The 21,521-nt window shown below is 27.8% G+C and overlaps 1 protein-coding gene and 1 long non-coding RNA gene across 13 annotated transcripts in view; one reads left to right on the plus strand and one right to left on the minus strand.

The window, feature by feature from the left end:
* LOC147810063 (uncharacterized) overlaps window positions 1-18,488 on the minus strand; it is a 30,872-nt gene extending 12,384 nt beyond the window's left edge. Inside the window, exons 1-7 of one of the 9 annotated variants that reach the window (XM_087164934.1) lie at window positions 18,470-18,488; window positions 16,780-16,906; window positions 14,434-14,563; window positions 11,422-11,508; window positions 9,083-9,171; window positions 5,934-5,969; window positions 1,696-1,904 (exon numbers count right to left, since the gene is read on the minus strand). In XM_087164934.1, coding sequence (XP_087021060.1) covers window positions 1,696-1,904; window positions 5,934-5,969; window positions 9,083-9,160 — 323 coding nt within the window. In that variant the 5' untranslated portion in view covers window positions 9,161-9,171; window positions 11,422-11,508; window positions 14,434-14,563; window positions 16,780-16,906; window positions 18,470-18,488. Of the gene's footprint in view, window positions 1-1,695; window positions 1,905-5,933; window positions 5,970-9,082; window positions 9,172-9,277; window positions 9,297-11,421; window positions 11,509-13,138; window positions 13,269-14,398; window positions 14,564-16,779; window positions 17,041-18,026; window positions 18,410-18,469 lie in introns of those variants that run through there. The other 8 variants (XM_087164933.1, XM_087164932.1, XM_087164936.1 and 5 more) reach the window with 8 other exon arrangements.
* Window positions 1-21,521, plus strand: part of LOC147810060 (uncharacterized) — a 553,747-nt gene that overhangs the window by 175,292 nt on the left and 356,934 nt on the right. The window lies entirely within an intron of this gene.

A 21,521-nucleotide genomic window follows, 5' to 3' on the forward strand; every position in this document is an offset into this window, starting at 1 on the left:
TTATTTTTCAAAGGAAAAATCTTTTTGCATGAACTCGGTAACGTTCTGCAACAATGTCGCCATATTTCTGTCGGGGTACAGTTCAGTCCCGATTATTCGAATAAATGTGAACCACAACTAACTCAGTTAATGCGAGTATAAAAAAGGAAAGAAAAAGAGTGGAGAGAAGTGCAATATTTTTGACAAATACTAAAGTTATATGAGTACATAGCATACAATTCATACAATTCATATTATAATTAAAATGTTACTTAAAAACACTTAAAGAGCATACTTTACGAAAATGAAAGAGTTTTTACTCAAAAAAGTCCTTAATCCTTTTCTGTTTTACATTACTTTGGCACTTTTCTGTAGCAATGTTTCGCCATTTTTTTTAGAGATAACAGGAAGGCTGTTGTTGACTCTTTTTGTCGTTCTACATATTCAATAGAGCTTTCGATAGCTTTTAAAAATAAATCTGTATCTGTCCATTTGCATGAGAGATTTTTATATGTTGATTTTCATCGTAACTGTCGTACTCATCTTAGCGAGATTCATTTTCATTATTGACAATATTAATGCATTTCATTGGATCAAAAAGTGCTGAATTTCGTTTTCTTGAGTGTCCGATATGAAATTCAGAATTTTTTTTGGTGGTAGTTTTAAAAATAAAATAGAACAACAACAAAAAATCCTTGAAATATGTGATAGCTCGGCTAAAGCGAAAACTTGGATAATCAGGACTCTACTGTATACATACAGCACAAAAAGTAATACATAGTAATAATTTAATAATACATATATGTATTACTAAATTTATGTGTATAATAATACAAGAAAAAAATTTTTTTAAGGAAAAGGAGAAAAATTAATAAATAAAAGTTTTTTAAAAATATTACAAAAATTAAAAAGTTGGAAAACAAAAAATTTAAAATATATATAATGTCATTGTTACCTTACATGATTACATCCACAGAACAGAGTCCTTTCTAATATTGTATTGTATGAAGCAAAATACATCAATACAATATGTAAGAAGTACAAAAAAAAAATGCTTTACTTAAAGAATAATTTTTCCCCTTGTTTTTTTTCTTTTTGTATTTTATCTTATTTTATGGGTTTCGCAGCTTATGTGCAGAAAAATAAAACTTCTCAATTTTCTTTAATAATCTCTCTTTTCTTGAATTATTTCTTCTCTGTTTAATGTGTTCGCACACACATATATATATACACACATACATATATATTTTCAAGCATGCATGAATTAATAGTAAAACATTTTCCCTTTGCTCTTTATGGGAATGTGCGATCTATTTAATAAACCAATTACAATTACTAAGATTTCCCTTATTCCCTAAAATGAAACATTTTATGGATTTATTTTGCAAGATTTTCCCTAACTTTTTATGAGAAGCACAACATTTCGTGAAGGTTCTCTGTCTAATAATTAATAAATAAATTTTATACTCTCTATCCCTGCCTAAGATCTGTTTTTTTATCCTTCCACTCGGCAACACTGCTATATATATATGAAAAAATACTTTACCAAAAATAATAACATAACGTGTAAGAAATAGCACACATAATAGAGAGGGAAAATATTTCAATTATAAATTTAAATTAAGGCAAAAAAAACGGGACATTTAAGCCAAACTCCATTCTTACAAAGTTTTGCAAGCAAATATTGATAGAAAATTTGGATCATAAATGACTCACCCACTACCCAGTCTAAAGTAAATACTCTTGGATGGGAAGGAGGTGACCTGACACTCATATAATCCCTCATCTGCCAATTGTGGATATTTAATTTGGAGTGCCCAATTACTACTCATTTGCATGTAGACACTTTGGAATTGAGTGTCACTCTTGTAAGTATACTCCCCAACAGTCAACAGATGAAAATCTTTCAACCTAATCCAAGACACCTAAAAAAAATTATAAATTTATTATCTACTCAATTTAGTACAAAGATATTTCAGGCACCAATATATATTTAAAATAGTTGTTGTCTTTTTTATTTTTCTTAATTTTTACCAAAACACTATTTAATAGTGTTTTTTAATTAATTTAGTTAATTTAATAGTTATATAGTGTTAGTTATTTTAATAGACTTTTAGCAAATTGTTGTTGTCTTTTTTATTTTTCTTATTTTTTACCAAAACACTATTTAATACGCAAGTATTATGTGCAAGAATAATGAGGAAACCTGGACAATATTATAAGATATAATATGCAGGGGTGATTATGGGCCCAATTCAAAAATCCTGAAAATTTCTGAGCAAAATCATTCAAAAAATTAATATCTTTATAAATTTAAATAATTGAAATTTTCAAAACATGATATTATAAATGAATTATATGCAGCATAATTTAAATGAATATATAATGCGTAAGTTTACTTTTATCTCTAATCACATTTATAATTCTACCACAAAAAAAATATACAAATGAAAGAGATGCCAAGTATAAATTCTAGTTCTAATATTTTTTAAATAAAACATACAAGAATTTTTATAAATATATGTAATCGATGATTTCTTGAAGCATCTGGACTTTGGATTTCCGGAAACTTCGAAAGATCCGGAAATCCGGCTCTTTTCCGGAACACAATCACCCCTGAATATGAAACTTTTTACACAGGTTGCGTAGCCAAATCATTTAACAAAAAATAAGCAATACTATATACATTAACAAAGTGCAAAATAATTTTCAAAGACTTTAAATGATTGTAATAAAATAACTAGTCTCTGACAATGAACGCTTTTCTTGATTACATTAGTCATTATAAAATGATCAAGAGATTTCTTTATTCGATATCAGAGGGTGGGAATGAGGACTGAAGTTGAGAATAATTTGCAAAATGCAGCAGAGTTGCACATAAGAGTGCAATAATCTCATCGAAAATCAGCTGAGTAGATGCACAAAAGCAAGTATTTAATCAAACATGTAAAATGATTGGCGCTTTCATACGTTATGAATCGAGAGTACACCGAAATAGATTGTGGTTCAATGATTTAGGAAAACTTTGAATAGAATAATGAGAAAATCACGCTTTTGCGTAATGCATGGCGAAAATCGACTGGTAAAGAAAGAAATTTCATTTTCAAAAAGGGAAAATTAAGCACTTTTTAAAAACACTTTTAAGCACTTTTTAAGAACGCTACACACCCTGTTACACCTCAAATCAAATCTGAAAGAAAATGATAAAATTAAGAAATGGCAAAAAATATATCAAATTTTGAAGGAAAAATGATTGAAAGTTGACCAACTGGTAAAAAGAAAATTTCCAATAAATATAATCCTTTGATTATATTTTCTGATTTTATTAAATCAAATTTCTTTCATTCACTATACTTTAGTTTTAGAAGCATTAAAAATGTGACTTTTCCTACTTTTTCCAAATGAAATTTTTTTAAAAGACATTAAATTAAAATATAAAAAAAACTGGTTTACTGTGTAAAAAATGAATCAGATTCTAAGTGAGTTGTAAATTTCATTTATTATGAGAGTTTTTATTATGCATAGTCATTTAGAAAAATTAATTTGATTTAAAACTATTGAATTCAAATAATTTATTTCTGAAATAGGAATTTCATAATGTACTCGCAAGTAGGTAAAAAATATAACTGAATGCTTAATGTAAAATAGTACCGGAGAGTGGCTCACCTTGGGACATTTTTATTTTTGGCCTTAAATTTTAAATTATCTTTTAGTTCTTTTAGATTCAAATAAATTTCAGCATCACCTAACCTTGGAACATATTTTATTTCTATTGATTAAGCAGGTAGGAATTTATTAAGATTTTTATTTTCAAAGCATGTTTCATTACTTTCATATAAATGCTTAATTAGTTGTAGAAATAACTTTTAATGAAGTTATTTTTAATAAAGGATAATATAATGAAGTATAAAGCTTTCCCTTTAGAAGTTATCAAATTTAATTGTTCTAATACTAAGCCTAAAAGTATGATAGCTTAAAATTTCATATTAAGTATATAGTGCGGGACAGATGAAGGTGACCCACCTACATATACAAAATTAATCCTTATTAAAACAAGATTTTCAACACAAAGATATTGTGCATGCAAAACATTTTTTAATTTAGATAATCTTTGTTTATTAATAGTTATTATTTCTTATTTTAGGAACTCACTAGACTTGACTAATAACAAGAATTAGAATCAAAAAGTATAAAATAATGCAGCAGTTGTTGCTAACAATGTTGAAAAAGCTGCCGCAAATTTTAACAGGGGAAATGACTTATACGAAAGCTGTTGAATTCTACAGTATTAGTAAGACCACTCTAAACTGCCATTTTATTTCCTTTAAAAAAAAAATTAAAAAAAAAAACAGCAGCCAAATTCTAACTTTCCATATATTTTAAATATACAGATTTGCAAAAATGTAACAATCCTCCAGGTACCATTAGGGATTAACAATATGCGATGCACATGCACTTACATAGGAGTGTGCTTCGCCAAACCAAATGAACATTCCTCCAACATGAGAGAATGAAAAAAAAAAATCTGGGAAAATGAGGATTTATTGCTCTCTGAATTAGTGAGAAATACATCCAGAAGAAAGCCATTAATTAGTGATTTATGCAATGATAACAGTGATGATGATGATTGCAGCTTAAATGAAATGAACAGTGAAAGTGACAACAAAATATTTAACAATAAGAAAAAAGTTCATCTCCAAAAAAGTAGTGAAATAAGATTACATATTGGAGATTTTGCTCTTATCAAATTTGCTGGTAAAAGATCTGATGTTGCCTTTGCAGGTTGTGTTGAAAGAGTTGATGGAGATGAGTAAGAGTTATCAGTTTTGCGAAGAGTGAATCAATCTGCAACATTTATTTATCCCGAAAAAGGAGACAAATCATACATAGATTTAAATGACATTTTGTTAAAATTTAAGAAGAGCAAAGCTTTGAACATTCTTCAGGTTTGGTATTTGATTCTGAACAATTGGATTTGCATACAAGAAGTTGAAATTAACAAAATAAAACTTTATTAACAAAATTAATGTAAATTTATTTAGTTATACTATTTTTAGAAAATTTCTACTTAATTTTTCGCATCTTTTTCACTGTCCCACTAGGAGGTACACCTTGGGACAAATAACAAGGTAACTAAACATTTTTAAAATCTTTTCTATGGCAGATACAAAATCAAAACCTAGTTAAAAATGTTTTCAAATGTTACAAGAATACCAGGTAAAATTTTGACTATAATTGATCAAAATAAAATGAAAATAAAAAAGTGTCCCAAGGTGAGCCACCCTCCCCTATACATCTTTCTCCTTAATTAACACTTTATGAGTTATACAAAAGGTATGTTACTCCTCTAGAAAGATAATATAAGCTTGAACTTTGATTTTACAATATGAGTTAGGAAAGAGTGCAGTACAAGGTGATGAAGTATAAAACAATTTTTTTTTCTTTTTAAATCAAAGAATAAATATATTGACATAACAATTATTATGCAATTAAATGACATAACAAACAGTGAATATTATGAACATCAAACTAAACTCCAATTTGCTTTTCACCATTCCAGCTATATGACTACTTTAACAAGTTATTTGAAATTTTGCACAGAGTGATGTATTTGATGACAGCATAAACATTACTTTAAAATACAAAAAGATTTACAAAGCTGCTGTCCTTTTACAAAACAGCTAATACTTATTGGTCATTCACAACAAAGTACCTTGCCTGTTTAATTTAGTGAACAATTCTGTATAATATTAATAAGAATCAAAAGTAGTGATATAAATGAGTAGCTTAAAAAACATACTGAATTGTGTATAAATTTTAACTAGAGCAATGTATTTACTATATATATGTTCAGTAAGAAGAAAATATTGATTAAAAAAATGTTACTAACTTGAACGATGAATGTCCCCCCCCCCCCATCCAGGTGTTGTACCAATCATACTCATATAACTTGCCTCATTCACAAAATTGTCCAGTCCGTGATACACACCCTGAAAATGCAAATAATCATAATTGAGTACACTTTCTTATTATTACTTTCAAATTATTTGTAAAATAAAAACAACCAAAATTGTACAAATGTAAAAAAAGATAATTGTTTGTTTGTTTGCATTAAAAAAAAAAACATTCAGTTTTAGTAAACCAAAGCCAAAAGAGCATGGCTCCAAGCCTTTTCAACTTATAAGCCATAAATATTCTTTGAACAATAAAATTTATAGTTTCTATATGACATCCTAATTTTTAATTTGATAATGATTCTTTTTATCAATGCATTAAAAAAAACTATAACAGCACAGATTAAAAACTTAAATAATGATATCATATTTGAAATTTAGGGAACACTTTCAAAGCATTAAGTTGAAGAGGTATTGAAGGTGCCAAAATCTTTTTTCAGATCACTACATTAGACTGTCCTTTCATAATACCATTTTAACAGAGTTGCCACTCAAATCTGGAGAGAAAAAAATTCCCTGTACGTATTATACGCAATATATTAAGAAGAAACACACTAATTTCTGTGTTCTTGTGTGAGCTAACTATATTTATTAATTTAAATTGCTGGAACAGCTGAACATACTTAATGCTATAGTAAATGAAATAGTTTAATGTAGCTGAAACATCATCCTTAAATATCCCATAGATTATGCATTGAGAGGTCACCATTTTTAAAAAGAAAATAAGAAACAAAATTCCCGGCATTTCCAAGTTTTCCCCTGTTCTCCTTGTAGAGTGGCAACCCTGTTCAAGTTACCCTAGATAATTAAAGATATAAATATTTTATCCATGTAACTTTTATATTGTTCATTTTCAAATAAAAATAAAAGGTTTAGAATAACATTTTTGCATCTTCCTTCACACAATAACATGATGAATAAAAATCTATATACAAAAATACTGCACTTGCAAACAAAACATTTTAGTTTCATAATTAATAGGTTATAAAAATTTTGATCAGTTTTCTCATCATTTAGAACTAGAACGATCGAGGAAAAAACAAAAATGTAAATTTATGAAGTTGAATAAGAGGTTGAAGTTGAGTAAATTTTTAGGTCGAGAGGATGCAAGAGGAGGAAGGGACAAATGTTTTTATTTCCTACTATGTGTTGGAAAGAATCTGTTTTCTGACAATAAGCTGCTGTCAAGCAAACATAAAGAAAGGGCATGCTGACTTCGTTTTCTCTTTGAGTTTTGAGGGGGAAATGCATAATATACGCATATCAGTGAACAAATAGAAGGTGAAAAATAAATAAAAGAAGAAAAATACATCCCTATACTTTACTCAGAAAAAGTAAAAAAAGTGACATGGTAAATACAAAATATTAATAAGAATACGAAAACGATTAAAATACGGCTATTGTTTGTTCAATAAAGTAAGAATAATCAGTTTCTTGTGTGAAAAAGCAAAACGCTAAAATTTTAAAAAGAAAAAAGTTAAATTGTTAACTAAAGATAAGGATACTATACTAAAAAAACACTAAAAGGATACTATACTAAGGGTAAAATTTTCAACTACATAATGTTTAGATAAATTGTAACCATTTGTTAGCTAGGCAGCTGTTAACTTAAACAGTTAGATAAAAAAAAAGCTTGGTAACAATTTTAGAAATTGAAAATAAATTACTATTTGCTACATTTTATAAAATAGTTACCAATTTTATTTGTTTGAAAATTTAGAAAAAATTGTAATTGTGTATAACTTTTAAAATTTCTAATACACTTACCAAAAACAAAGTTAGAAATTGATTAAAAGCAAACACATATACACCAAATTTAATGTAACAGAAAAGTAAAGATAATTTTTAATTTATCCTCGTTCATGATAACATTTGGAAATGTGACATCAATTCTAGGGCAGCTTCTTGCCTAGAAAACAACATAACTTTTGCAGAAATCTCTCATTATGTTTCTCTAAAATAAGTCAGAAGATACACACGAGAAAGTCGAGTAAAGTTGTAGCCAAATGTTACTTATTCAATGCCCTAATAATTATATTTATTCTTAAGCTTATTAGCTTAAATTTTTTTTTGTGTTTCATTTTCTTTGCAATGGTTTGATTTTGTTCGGAAAAAATTGCTCTCGACATTTCATTTTAATAAAAGTTTTAAATTTCACTATGAACATTTTTTCAGAGATACAATTTTTCTTTATTGACCAGGTTTTTTTTAATACAGTGAACTCTTGCTACTGCAATATCCAACAATAACTCCCTAATAATAGAACATAGACAATAGAACAATAACTCCCTTTATTACGTTAATATTTCGTGGTCCCAACAAACTTGCATATGAATTAATGTTATGTTTCTCTCAATATTACGATACTCTCTGAAGCAATAGACCGCTGCAAAATAATTTTTTTTCTCCAAATTTCAACCATATTTTCTCCATTTATTATTGGTTTTCAAACAATGCGAAAAAATCTCATTTTTTCCACCTTTTCTGACAAACGAAGACTCACTGCTGACCATCCCAAGAAGTTCCATTCTTAGAATTGCCTCCCTTATCTCTTTAAGGAGTCACAGATGCAACATTCCCCTTTATGTTAAAAGCTGATCACGAATGACCGCAAGCATCACACCTGAAAGAGAATTTCTTTCTGTAGAGGGTGGGTGGATTCACAAAAGAAAATCATTTTCATGCTTTGGTTTCAATGCATACTTTGTTGGTTGACTTAACAGTAAAAAAAAAATGAATATACAAACAAAAACATCAGATTATTTTTAAAAACGGTTTTCAGGTATGTTCACGATCCTATTTTCTGGATTTATTTCAATTGTTTTTAATATTTTTATCCATAATTAACAATCTGCAAAATTTTTTTTTACATAATATATAAACGTATTTACAGTTAATACATATATAACATTTAAATTAAAAAAAAATCTTATTGTGTCCCTAAAGTATGTAAGCTCTCGTATAACAACATATCCCTCTACAACAATATATTTATTGGGTCCCCAAAATATTGTTGTAGAGAGGTTTTACTGTATTATTTCTGAATCATGCTTACCACAATATGTGCGATCTGTTAGACATAACACATTGACATAGTATCAGATTGATAAAAAACATTTATAAAAAAAGGGTCATTTTAAGAATCTTACTCTTCCAGTTGCAGAAATTCTTCCATGTATATCACCTTGATTGATTAGTTTACCAGTTATAGAAGCGTGGGAATTCATATCTGTATGACCTAATAAGAGGATAAAAGCATACATTAAAGAAAATACTTGTTATTGTTATATATAAACTTGCATTGTTATTGTTATACATAAATTTTGACAACAAAAAAAACTTACATTTTTTTTATAAATTCCGCTAGAAAAAAAAAATCCAAGAAAAATATGAGTAAGTGCGTTTTTTTTCTTTCTCTTCTTCAAATCTTCCACAGATTAAATCAAACTTAGTAATGATCAATTGTCTGGCGTATCACAAAATAACCAACCATTTTAAGGAATGTGGCATAAAACAAGTCAGAATGGGGAATAAAAGATTCTAAATTCGGAATTATTGAAAGTATAAATAAAATTTTAAAGACTGTATTTGAAAAGTGGCTCTATTAACTGTGATCATAAGGAGTAAATAGTAGAATTTTTTAAATTTTTTTTCTTAAAATCTATTTTCAACTAAGTAATTTTCAATAATGCTTGAAGTTCCTGAGAAAAAAGTTCCACTCAAATACACTGTTGACCGACAGAAATTTATGATAAAGAATCTTCCAGACAAATCAGAAATTTTTATTTTCTGTTTACTGCATATAGATAGGAAATCAGTAGCTTTGGTAGACAAGGATAACTTTAAAGAAACATTAATGTCAGAAAATACTATACGATGCAATGAGATCAAGGCTCATTATGTAATACTTGGTAAACAAAAAACAAAAAGAATTCACACAGATGTCTTTCCACATCTGCTCTCTTTCTATTAACTTATGTTCTTTCAGATTTGATACTTCGATCAATACATTCTCATGAATACATTAATTACCAACCAGCAAGATAAGTTGAAAGTTTTTAATGATTAAATATTTTTTCTTAAAATAAGGAGGGCAAAAAAGTTGTTGTGAAAGATCATGTAGGGTTTGAAAAAACCCGGGTATTTTAGAAAAAACCTGGGGGGGGGGAATTGGGTTTTATTTGAAAAAACCAAATTGGGTTCTTTCATTTAGTGCTCATAAGCTTTAAGTATTACTGTGTAAATATTTTTATTAAACAGTGTAGTATAAGCTTAAAAATAGAAATAAATCCAAAAAGTTATTTTAATTTTGTCATAAGTATTTTATATTAAGTTTAAATAACGCATTATCACCAATACATACTTGAATCTTCTTTATTGTTAAGTACATGAAGTTTCACAATTTTTTACTCAACATTATAAAAGATAAATGCAGAAATAAAAAAGGAACAAGTTGATTAATCTTTTTGCTTTCACACATTTATTTACTATATTTATTAAACACATATATATACATATTACCTATTATAAAATTATAATCAGTAAATATTTATAATCAGTAAAAACTAAAATTTCATCTGACCTTAATAAAAAACCGAAATAAATATTTAATGGACTTCCATATTTTTATAATAAGATTAATAGAAAGTGAAATTAAAATTATGTATAATTATCAGTTACATGTCCCATTTTTTTCAAATAATTAATCCTAGGAAAATAATTTCATTTTTAGATAAATAATTTTAAAAAGTTCTCTTATAAAAAGTTTTAGCTTGTTTTTTAAAGCCAGAAAAATAAAACTGTTTAAATTTGTTAATGTATCCCTTACTAAAAAAAAGAAAAAAAAAATTCCAATTTTTTTTTAAATATAGGAATTAATAATAATAACCTGTTTATTAATATATAAAGAATGCAACTAAATTTGAAAAATTGATCTCTTCAGACTATATTATCTAAATTTCTATTTGATTTAATTTCATTAAAATATTTTTTTGAAAAAACCCACTTAAAGTTTTCAATACTACTATAAAATTAGAGATACAAGTGTTTCCTTTACTTTACAAATATTAAAAACTTAATCATATGAAACATGCAAGTCTATTTGACAAATTTACTCCGCACAAAAAATTATATGGAATTAAATGTGCATCATTAAGTTTTAATAAAAAAATTTGTTGTTTTTGTTGATGTTGAAAAAACCCACTTATTGTTCCAAGTAGGTTTTTTCAAGGTGGGCCCACCCAATAAAACTCAGGCGGGTTTTTTCAAAGTGGGCCCACTTGGCAAACCCTGTCATGCATTAACATGTTCTTGGTCAGAGGAGATTATATTGAGCAGTTTGAATTACGAATTGTTCATAATCTTAAGAATGATTCATTTCAAATAAAAAAAAAATTAAAAAAAAACATTAACAAAACAGTTCTTACTTTAAATCTATATATTAGTCCTATACTACCTTTTAAGTAAGCAAATAAATATAATATCTTACCTATAGTCTGGGCATAAATGTTGGCAATTCAACCCATTTCTCTCTCTCTGGTACCCATGTCAGGGGCAGGCACATCTAAACCTGGTCCTATAGAGCATAGAGAAGAAGGAAAAAAATTACAGATTGGTAGTCATTGATATTTTATTTATTTATTTTTAATTATAAATAGTGCACTTCAGGGCTTAAGAGAAGAAGGGCATTAATTACTGAAAGCTGAAGCAACAATTCCCCACCTCACAGATCTCATAAATCCCAACTAAAGGATATGAAAACTTTGATGTTTACACTTTCTGTACGAAATGAGTTGAATGTTCAACAACTTTTCTGATAATAACTGTCAAAATTTACACTGCTAGCAAATTATTTGTGTTCAAAAATATAGAATTCATACATTTTCTTGGTATTTATCATAATATTAAAAAATAACATTTTAAAGTTAGAAAAATTTCTCAATGGTTGTCGTTCATTATAGTTTTCTAACTTTTGCTGTTAAATAAAAGAAAGCATCTAAAGGCATTTCTATAGTTACATATTGTTTCATAATAATAGTTTATTAATTGTAATGTCTATTTTTTTTAAATATATTTTCATATATTTATACATTATCACTAAAAAATGAAAACTTGAAATGCTAATTTCCTAAAAAAACAATCTTTGAGCATATAATAATGGAAATATTACTTTTTCTCATAAATATTTAAAAGTGAGACGTTATAATTTAAACACATAAATATTTTGAATAATGACATTAAAAAATACATTCATTGTGAAATTGGAAGAAGAGAAATTCAATGGAAAAATTCTAATAAAAGTTCTTAAATGTGTAGTTGTTCAACATAAAGCATAATGCAGGGTTCAGCACAGGACATTATAGAAAAAGTGGTGAAAAAAGTGATTAAAATTTTTTAAAAAGTGATAAATAGTGACTTAATTAAAAACAGTGTTATTATCTTAACATCCTTAAAAATATTCAAATTAAAGAAAAATTGATCCAAAAACATTTTTTGCTATAGTAATCAAGTATAACTTTAAATCACATTTTAATTAACTGCTATTAAAAAAAATACATAATAAACATTAGTTTTTCCTAACAAAAAAAAATGTTGCATGTTTAACTTCAGTTCCAACAACTTAAAATATTATATTAAAACAGCAGTGACATATTCCAAAGTTTAATTTCATTTCATTCAGTATAAATAAAATTTATTCAGAACATTGAAAACTGAACAAAGTGACATTAAATTTAGTTAAACTTTTAGCTTTACATTAAGCTAGTTTTAAAAATTTTGTTTACTAAAAAAATTTTGACCATTCATAATTTAAAAGCATCTACCTATGAGCCAAAAATAAACTACATTATTAAGAAAAACATATTTACAGGGGTGATTGTGAGCCCAAGTCAAAATTCCGATTCTTGAGATAAAAAAAAAAAAAAAACAGTTTAAATTGAAAAATTAGAAAAAAATTTAAACAAGGTTTTTTTCCATTTTCTCAATATTTCTTAGTTTACTGAAGATATATTTAAGATTTAACACATACCTACGATGACCTGGAGAAGTAATTAAAATTTACAAATATATATTTCTTTCTTGAGTTTATGATTATAACAACTATTTACTGATAAAAAATGAATATTAATCATGAATTTGAGCTTATAAAGTATCTCTCCGGCTCTTCCTTACAAACAACTAAAATAAACTGAGCTTTTAAGTCCCACCTTTGAAATTTTGATTTTCGGAAACTTCTGTGATCAATGATTTTTTGAAACGTCTGGGTCTCCGGAAACTTCCGGATCACTGTCAGCGAAAATTCCGGAAATCTGGATTTTTTCCGGAGCACAATCAGCCCTGCATGTAATGAGGAATAATCACTTTTCAATGCTTAATTAGATAGAGCAGCTGCAATGATAAGGGGTTTAGAAAGCAAATCAAACACCTAAAAATCCTTTCTTTGTCAACTGAAGAGCGAAATTCCTAGCTATTTTCTCCAGTTCAAACAAATAACAATGAGTAGGAAAGAAAAAAAGAAAAAGAATTGAGGAACTAATTTTATGTCCAACAAATTTAGTACTTTTTAATAATGAATAACATAATTAATCTTATATTTTCATCATTTAAAATTTTTAACAGAAAAATAAAATTATATCAAATAGCTCAGTTGGTCAGAAAATATAGAAATTGAAAAACATTCAAAATGTAAAATGCTGGTTAAATAAATAACATTATATTACATTAAAATAAAACTATTAGTATAAATATGAAAGACCTAGGAAGAAAAATTGGCCATACAAAAATCACTTTAATTGTCAAAACTTATAACTTCACAAAAATTAAAAATTTATTACTAACTGATTCCCTAATATGCTGCGAGGAAAATTCCAAATTGCCAGTACCTAGCCTCAAACACTATCAGTTCATAGATTTAAAATTTTATTAGCTTAGTTTTTAATACTTGTGGAAAAATGGCTAGTTAAAAAATTTTCAATCCTGAGAATAAAAAAAAAATTATAAAATAAATGAAAAATCATAGATTTGAGGAAATATCTTGCCATTATAGATTGAAATTATGCTAAATGGAATAAACCAAAAAACTAATTATAATCCTAAAAACTTTAAGGAATGCACGATTTTTAGAAAACATATCTAATTTGATTTAAGAGGACAGATATGATTTAACAGATCATTAATGTAGCAATAAAAAAACAAATTGTTATATTACTACTTTCTTAAATAAATTGTGCAGTCAATTAATGGATTGAAAAAAAAAACTTTATCACTTAACAAATAAGCTTTTCAATTTAAATTTAAAAATTTTCTTCTTAAGCTTTTAATGAAACTTAAATATGTTCACTAATTAAAACCGTATAATGTCAATAGAGTTTAACAAATTACCTTGAAACACAATTAGACACACATTATTACAGAGAACCTTTTAATCAACACACTTTTTAAATATAAATATGATATAAGTTTTGTACCAATAATATGCTATATCAGAATTGCGTACACTAACTTGCAGTCCTGGATACGTTAAACTGCTTAGGAAAGGATGATCTACTTGCTTAATAACTTTAGCTTCAGCTTTCTTTGCATCATGCTCCGTCACTAAAGATGATAATCTGAACACATCTAAAGTATATTTTCTAAAAATATAAACTTTGCTTAGTTAAAATAAAATAGTTTATAGCATACAGAGACATTATTATATAAAGAGAAATCTGATTGGTTTTATAAACAAGCTTCTGTAATGGTGAAAATTAAAGACATAAAAATTAGACTAACAAGGGAAGTACACATCTCAAAACAAAATTAAACTTCACTTGAAGAGCATGTTTGAAAACTTTGGATGGGGACAAAATTAGACATCTAATTTGCCCCATTAAAATTTCAGTTCATTTATTTTAAAACTAACAAAATTTTCAGACTTATGTCAATGGTGCTGTAATGATTAGGCTCTATGCCTTCTACCAGAGAGATCTTGAGTTGGGGATCCTGATCTCAGCTGGCACAATTGAATTTTATTTCTAATTTTCTATTCTAAAGAAGATTGATAACTATCTAATATGCTTTATTAAATTTATAAATAATTATTTTTTAATTTAAATGTATTTTTTTTAAAAATTAAATTTTTAAAAACATAAAAAATTAAAAGATATTTATTTTTTAATTAAAATGTATGGATTATTTAAAAAAGAATTATACAATTTTAATTTAAATTTTGAATTTCAAATTTTTTAAAATAATCCATACATTTTAAATAAAAAATAAAATTTTTAGATTGTAATTTTAAAAAGATTACAAAACGTTATTTCAAATTTTAAAATTTTTTTCTCAATAACCTAGATATTTTAATTAAAAAAATTAAAAAAAATATTTTAAATTTCTATTAATTTAGTTGTTCTTAAGAATTTAAGTTTTAAATAAATAAAAAATTTATTAAATGAATAAAATATTAAATAGTTATGAATCTTTTTTAGAAAAGGAAATTAGAGATATAGTTCAACCTTCCCAGCTGGGATTTAATCTCAGGACATCATTTCTACGAGTTTAAAAATAAATGAACAGAAACTTTAATGGAGCATATTTTACCCCAGTTAGGCAGCTAATATAAGCCCTATCCAAGGTTTATAAAAATGCTCTTAAATTTAGGTTTAACTTTGCTTATATAGGAATTTTTAAGCTGTCCACTTCCCTTGTAAGCAGGATTGTTCTGATTTTACCCAACCTGAGAAAACCCACTTGAAAAAAACTCACGTTTTTTCATAATTGCATTTTATTATTAACAAATCAGCTCAAGATATTAAGTTTATAATAGAACAAAATATAAACTACATACATGGAAATATTTATATTTCCATTACTTCTATATTCTGTTCATTAAATTTTAATTAAATATGTATTATTAGAAAGTGGAAATAATGTACTAACATATTCTCACAAAAATTTGAGATACTAATTCACAATATAATTAAAACCAGTAACAAGATACAATATAAAATATGATTAGAATCACATTTCAATGAAAAAGGAAAATATTTTTTTTAAAAAGTGTATTTTAAATACTATTTTCCTAAACAGTGAGTCTAATTATATAGTTTAAAATGATACTTTTAAAAAATAGCCCCTTTTAACTGGTAAAATACTTCAATTCAAAATTCTTGTTCTCATATAACCCTTGTTGTTGAAATAGTAGAGCTTATACTAGAAGAACGCTTTGACTATACATAAAAAAGGACACAATAACACTGTTAGAAAAGTAATGTAATGCACAATTGCATAAATACATTCCCCACGTTAAGAATTTACTTTGAAAATTGACTTTCAATTGAATAAAAATAAATAACTTATTTCTTCACTTAAACATTTAGTAGTTTTTATAAATCTATCCTAAAACAGAATATGTAAATCCTACAAAAGGTAATTGAACCCTATAACTCTCATTAAAAAATTATTGCTAATTTATCAATGTAAATGATATTGATAATAAAATGTATTAATATCTATTTTAATATTAATAAAATTAATGGTATTCATTCATGCAGCTCTAAGACTTTAATGAATAAAAGAAATGATGAAAAAATCCAATTTAACCCTGACAAAATATATTTTTTTTCCAATCCTGCTCGTATGTGCTATAGGACATATATTGTATCATTACTAGTAATCATTAATCCTTTAAACGATTACATATCAGGCAAAATTATACTGAAATTGCCCTCCTACACACTACTTTTTCAGGTAGATATTTACTCATTAAGATATATTTGGAACTGGCCACATGCAGCAATTATTCTTTAAAAAAAAACTCCCAATCATACAATCATTTGTTCTTTCCAGAAAAATAAAACAGCAACTTTACCAGCTTCATGAAGTCATAATTCACAACAGCCAATCACATCTTCTAAATCAGTCAGAAATCCTTCATCTGAATTCTCCTATCAAATATTGCCTCCAAGACTATGCAAATAGCTATGACGATCATGACACTAAAGAATAAAATTATAAATCTCAATAATGGGCAGAAAAAGAGATTTTAACTTTTTATTCAGTAATACGTTTCTACCCTTAGAGCTGTTTTTTAAAACTGATCTTTTTGGAATCAAGCACTTTTTTAATAGCTGGAACACTAAAATAACATTTGGAATTATATGGTTCAGGCTAGATTTTAATAACCAGTTTCACCATAACATGATAAAAAGTAGGTTTTTAGTGGTTAAAAGAGATGAAAATAAACAAAACCTGTTAAAAATTAGCAGCCCATAATTTATTTGCATGTTTACTACTTATAGCTGATACAATTAAATAATATATATATTTTACAGTTAATACTTGGCAGTAATGGATAATATATAATTTAAAAAGCAATTAAGGACTAAGGATGTACTTAAACATTTTCATTAAAAATATTATTTTAAACAAGTTTGGGACTAGAATTATTATTCTCCTACCATGTTATCATAAACTCACTTTAATGAATACTTAAAATAATAAAAACACTTTATTTTAATAATAACCAAGACTGCTATTTTTCTTGTTTAGTACCTTATCCTATAGCTTATTACAGAAAATTATTAATTTCTGATAATTTTTTTGTTTTTGCTGTTCCTACCTGAAAATTTTTAGGATTTAACCTATGTACTATATAAAAGCAAATAATCATTCGTTTATGATTATAAAACTAATTGTTTACAAAAGAGAAAGCCGACAATTTTTTTTCACTACTGAAAAAACTTAGGAAACTGAATAGCACCAAAATGAAATTATCCCCAAGTAATTCTGCACCAATATTTTGTTTTGAAAATAGATCAATCACAATATTTTTTGTCTTGAAACCCAGTTTTATTTTTAAAATTTAATTTTAATACTTCAAACACTTAATTTTAATGAATTAACGCAAAGTTTAGTAAAAATCGATAGCTTTATAAAATTTTTTGACAGACCTCACAAAAGATATGAGTGTCATTTGACTTGTAACTGTATCATTTACTAAAAAAAATAATAGTTATAATTAATAATATAATTTGATTTCATATTAAAGTCGAATGAATTAATAAAAATCACTCGGATACCATAATTAAAAGAAATATGAGAAAAACAGTCCCATACCCAAATGCTGATTACAGAATACATAAAAAATTAAACTCAACCTGCTTTTCATCAGTTGCATCTTTAAAAGTAGGAACACTCATCCTAATTCGGAATTATATTCATTAGAAAAGTTATTGTCCTATATTTATTTTAGAAAGACTAAATAATAACTAGAATCTTGAATCAGAAAGGGATCAAATTTTTTGTTTTGCTAAGTTGCTTGCTGCTGCATATGTCTGTGCGATTTAAAACAAGCTTTTAACTTTCAAAGCTTTGTGGAGACGTAGTAGCTATAGGTGGCGTAGGTATGTAGGTACTTTATTTACATAGCACTAGAGCTTGTGGCGTAACTACCACTACGAATTTAAACATCAATACAGTAAATGTTAACAGTTAAACATCAATTCAGTATATCAATTCAGGTATATAAGACATGCTAACTTGATTCAATCATGAAGTACCTTTTGATAGATGACGGTTGGCATGGACTATAACTCCGCTCCCACAAGCTGCACGGTCTAGGAGACATCCCGGAAGATGATACGAAGACATGCCATCTCAATTCTAATTCTCTGCTGAGGGGATGGCTAACCTGCTTTGGTAGATAGACGACCTGCGCGAAGTCGAATACTTTACTGCAGAACAGTTTCACGAGGACCAATACCGCTCACCCTCAGTCCCTACTCAGACTAATCAAAATGGTGATCTACACGCTTACAGACCGCAGACTGTTTTGCTTGACTTCGGTGTTCTACTGGGAACCGTGTCTTTACTATCAGTTCACTGCGGGACACAGGTGGCGTAGAGCAGAACCTATGACAACGCATGCTTTCGCTAATAGTGTGTGGAGAGTCGTGCCATCCAATATTGCATTATAAAGCGTTCTTTCAATTTAAATTTCAACGAAACAAAGAAAAAATGAATTTGGAAAACTCCACTAGCAAGCTATAATACAATTACGAAATTGAAAATAACATTGCAGTGTTATTGTACACTTCTTTTTCTTTGTTTGCGTGATAGCCCCTTGCAGGCATTGTCTGCGGCAACAGCTAACAAAAGCCAGCGACTCATATCCCTGACAACCTCCCTTCCAGATTTTAATCTCTAGGGCTTTCAGGTCATTTTCGATTTCGTTGAGGATATTGTGCACTAATATAGTAAAATAAGGGATAACATTCAAAACATGGCAAACCCTACCCTTTATTTATGTTGTGATATTATTGTTCCTAAATTTGTTTAAAGCTCACGACCTGTTAGAATTTATAAATTGTAGAAAACTCTTTTGAATGGTAAAATTATTAAGAGTACATTTAAACACAAATCACAACAATAAAACTTCTTAGAATATTAAGTTTGTTCACACATCACCTCGTAAGCATAACATCAGAGGAGGAACTTATCGAAAATGATACTATATCTACGACTATGTCCCGCAGTGGACTGATCGTTAAGACACGGTTCCCAGCAGATCACCGAAGTCAAGCATCACTGGCTGCTGTCAGTGTGCGGGTGGGGGACCACTTGGATCAGTCTGCGTAGAGACCGAGGGTGTGCGATATTGGTCCTCGCTAAACTACTCTACCGTAAAGTGCTCGACTTCGCGACAGATCGTCGGGCTACCGAAGCGGGGGTGCCACCCCCTCCTTAGAGAATCAAAATTGTGATGGCATGTCTTCGGATCATCATCAGGGATATTTCCCAGACCGTCGCCAATAGCCCATTGTGCAGTTCTAGTGCGACGTAAATGAATACAACAACATCTACGACTATATCTACATAGTTTTAATTTGATAGTTCTTTTTCAATCGGACATATTTTTCACCCTTTTATTAAGAAAATTATTATAAAAAAATAATCTGTTGAGCATTCCAAAAATAATATTTATAACTGATTAAAAAATAGGCCTAGTTCTGAGCCAAATTTATTTCAATTTACAGCTAAATAAATTTAATATCGCATTTATGTAGTTAATTAGTAATTTTCAGTTTAGATTTTTATTTCTGATAGATACTTTCATGGTTAATAATATATATTTTAATTCAGAACAGTTTTTAATTATTTATACATTATATTTTGAATAATTATTTTATTTCATTAAAATTTAAATGTTTTAATTACATGATAAAGCATTTTTATAGCATTGATGAAAATACTTTTACTTGACAAAACAATTATGCTACATAGTATTGTGATATAGATTTAGAACACAAGAAAAGTTTATTTTTATTACAGCGATGGATGGGGAAAATTAATTTTTAATTTTATAAGTTTAGAGCTACCACTAATTTTTAGTGAATACGTTATTTTCCTAAAGGAACATAGTTTTAATATCTATTTTATATTTTATAACCGTCGTTGAACATCCGACCCAATTTTTTTGGGTTTACGACTACTAATTTTCAACTCCGTACCCTTGTAATTTTGAACCAATCCAGAAGACAAGGAAACTCCTGGCTCAGTACCCCCGGAGGTATGATTTGTTAAAGGAATACAGAAGACTCTGTGACCCGACAGACTTAACGTGCATCAGTCACCATTTACTAGTCTTCGGCCGGCGGGGGTCGAACCCACGAACTCTTGGACATGGGCCCAGTGCCCTACCAACCAGGCTATTCCGGCCTATTCTATTTGTAAAATCTATTTAATTTAATTCAATAACCGTCATTGAACAGTCGACCCAATTTTTGGTTTTACGACTGCTAATTCTCAACTCCATAGCCTTGTAATTTTGAACCAATCTGGAAGACAAGGGAACTGCTGGATCAAGTATTGGGAGAAATTTTACCTTCGGGGAGGACTTTTTGATGGAACTAATCCGCATTTGCGTTACATGGAGGGGAAGACCACGAGAACCTCCCACGGTTAGCCTCACGGCAAGGGAACTCCAACCCATGATCTGTCAGTATTTGTCTTGCGAAAATAAGGTTGAAAAACGATTTTTTACCTTCTGAAATTTCCAATTTAACTTTATTTTTACGAATGTCTAAATTTCAGAAAAGACGAAACATATTATTCGCCAGCTTACTTTAATTTCAGAGGATATTAAAGTTTTATCACTTCTAAGTGGAATTTTTTTTTTCTCCATTAAGTTTGTCAATTAAACTTGACAATAATGTATGTCTAAATTTCAGAAAGAGCGAAACACATCCTTCGCCTTTAAACTAAATTTCAAAAGAAAGTTTTATTTTCGAAAAGTAACTTCTAAATTGAAATAAAAAGTCCTTTTATTTTTTTAAGAAAAAGTAACCAATTTATTTTACTTTATTTTCACAAATGTCGAAAGTTCAGAAGAAGCGAAGCAAATTGTTCGTCCTCTTAATTAAAATTAAGAGTAAAATAAAGTTTTCAATTTCGAAAATAACTTCAAAGTTGAATTTTTTTTCTTCAAAATTATCAGTTTAACTTTACATTATTTTCATGAATGTCAAAAGTTTAGAGGAGACGAAGCACGTTATTGTCTTTTTAACTTTAATTTCCGGGCAAAATATAGTTTTCGACTTAAAAAATCGCTTC

The sequence above is a fragment of the Parasteatoda tepidariorum genome, chromosome 5 (genome assembly GCF_982258835.1).
Source record: "Parasteatoda tepidariorum strain Cologne lab strain chromosome 5, Ptep-v5.0, whole genome shotgun sequence".
Taxonomy (NCBI): Eukaryota; Metazoa; Arthropoda; class Arachnida; order Araneae; family Theridiidae; genus Parasteatoda; species Parasteatoda tepidariorum.